The sequence below is a fragment of the Arachis ipaensis genome, chromosome B09, assembly GCF_000816755.2.
Source record: "Arachis ipaensis cultivar K30076 chromosome B09, Araip1.1, whole genome shotgun sequence".
Classification (NCBI taxonomy): Eukaryota; Viridiplantae; Streptophyta; class Magnoliopsida; order Fabales; family Fabaceae; genus Arachis; species Arachis ipaensis.
In genome coordinates, this window is record NC_029793.2 from 859,231 (window position 1) to 861,548 (window position 2,318).

The following is a 2,318-nucleotide window of genomic DNA, read 5'->3' on the forward strand; positions in this document are numbered from 1 at the left end:
CAAATATGATTATGTGTTCCTATCTGTCTCTGTAAACAAACACAACCTTAATAGTGACTGTCATAATAAAATAATAATGGCCTTATGATTTGTAAAGAAATTAAGATTCTAATTTTCACAAAACCATAAATCCACCGCAAATGAAAATTTGAATATACAATGATATTGAAATGGCGATTTGATATGGACTTATAAGAAATATCTATTTAACGAAACATGAGAGTGGCTAGTAGTCTTCACAAAATAGTTGCAATTTTCACTAAAATATTAAATATCGTTCACGTTATAAAATGTGTTTCACTCATTCGAAGTAGTCATGATCATAAATAAAACGTTTATTTTATCTGAAAAAAAAGATAATTTAAATCATCATATTTGTCTCATATATGGATGTGTGTGTATCTGTTTTTTTTTTATTTTCAGCTCCTTCATTTTTTTTGTTATTTTATTTTCATTGACATTTAATTAGATTTCTCTTCAAGAATAATGGCATTTAGTTAGATATTTTGAAGAAATGGCATAGCCTAATATGACCAAATTGCCAACTACTATAAATTTGTTGCACCAAAAAGATAAATTGAGAGAAGTAAAAGGGATAATAAATAGTGAATTAATGGCAATAGAGGTGGAAGGGATATCCAATATTATATGCTTCATTCAGTGAATAATAAACAAATAATCCAAAACAACAGTCTTCCAATTCAGACCAAGTAAATAACATCATATCCTTCAAAAAAATAGAGAGTAAAGATAAAGGATAATCCAAGAATCTCTCACCTTTTTTTATCATCTTTTGTTCTTTTCTTTTGCCTTTTTCATGTGCTGTTTTTCTCTCTCTCCTTTGATCCTTTCCCATTTTTCTCGTATCTAAATTTTTTACCTAGTCCTAATTCTAAAATTTTTTCACCTTATAAATTATAAAAATTTAGTTAATAATGTTTTTCCCGTTTTTTAATAACTTAAAACCGTACTTATTTCTATGGGATGCTCCTATAAAGACACAGAAAACGTCTTATTTAATAATTAAAATTTAACACATATAATCACTTAAATTATGTTATTTTTGTCAAAATTAGGTCAGACAAATTAATTTGACCTAAAAATAGTGAATCAAATTTTGAATCTGTCTAAATTAATATTATTTTTTATAAAAAATGATTACAATATCTCTATTATATAAAATGATTAAAATACTCTTATTATATATATTAATTTTGAGAATCCTAAATTCTAGTCATTTTCTTCTCTATCGTTATAGGGTTAGAATTTAAAGTTTTCAATATATATATATATATAGGGATATTTTAGTTGTGTTTTATAATAGGGATATTGTAGTAATTTTTTATAAAAAATATTAATTTATATCGATTTAAAAATTTAATTTATTAATTTTTTTATATCTATAGTAAATTTTGCCACTTAACTCTCACTTAATTTCAGAAGAAAAAATAAAAATAAAAATAAAATAGACAGAGTCATAACACAAGAGATAAGTGCCTATAATTTCTGTCTTCTCCACAAAATACGAAGTTACACGTCACTCCACAATAAGACTCAATGGATAAGAACCGTGCTTGCATTCCCAATTCCACCTCAGATTCCTTTTCTTTCTTCATCATTATTTATTATTTATTTTATTTCACACTATACTATATAAACAAATCCACTCCCTTCCATTTTTCTATTCTTACTTAATAGTGTTTCAAAGCATCCATTTGATCAATTCCACAATTATTGAGCCTTAAATAATTCAACAAGAGTGAAGCTACTATTTCAACTCTACTTGCCCTTTTAAAAAAAAAAGAACTTTAGACCAAAGTTGTGTTATTTATACCCAAAGTTTTTGTGGGTCGTCATAGTTTTCTGTTGGGGTGTTTCATATTTGTGGTTTTTGGACATCTGTTGAGGTTTCTTTTAAGAGTTTCAATGGCTGCTGCTTCAGTTGCTGGGGTTGTTGGTGGAAAAGGGTCATCATCTTCTTCATGGATGAAACAATTCAAAGGAAACAAAGGAAAGAAGATGAACAAGTTTAGGATTTCATGCTCTTCTTCTTCTGTAGCAGATCCTTATAAGACCTTAAGGATTCAACCTGATGCATCTGAATCTGAAGTTAGAAAGGCTTTCAGACAACTTGCTTTGAAGGTTAGTTTGCTTCTCTTTCTTCCTTCAATTCTTATCTTTTGTTCTTTTCATTTTTCATCAATTTTTTAACTAAATGAGAGAAATATTTTGTGTGTTTTTGTTATGATGCAAATTAAGTCTTTACATGTCATCTGATGATAATTTCTCATGTTATTATTTGATTAAGTTCAAGTGAG

At 27.2% G+C, this 2,318-nt stretch overlaps 1 protein-coding gene across 1 annotated transcript in view; it reads left to right on the forward strand.

Annotated features, from left to right (window-relative positions):
- Positions 1,795-2,318, forward strand: part of LOC107618955 (chaperone protein dnaJ 8, chloroplastic) — a gene marked incomplete at its 5' end in the record, with an annotated part of 2,074 nt that continues 1,550 nt past the window's right edge. Inside the window, 1 exon segment of the mRNA XM_016321150.1 lies at positions 1,795-2,142. Coding sequence (XP_016176636.1) covers positions 1,927-2,142 — 216 coding nt within the window.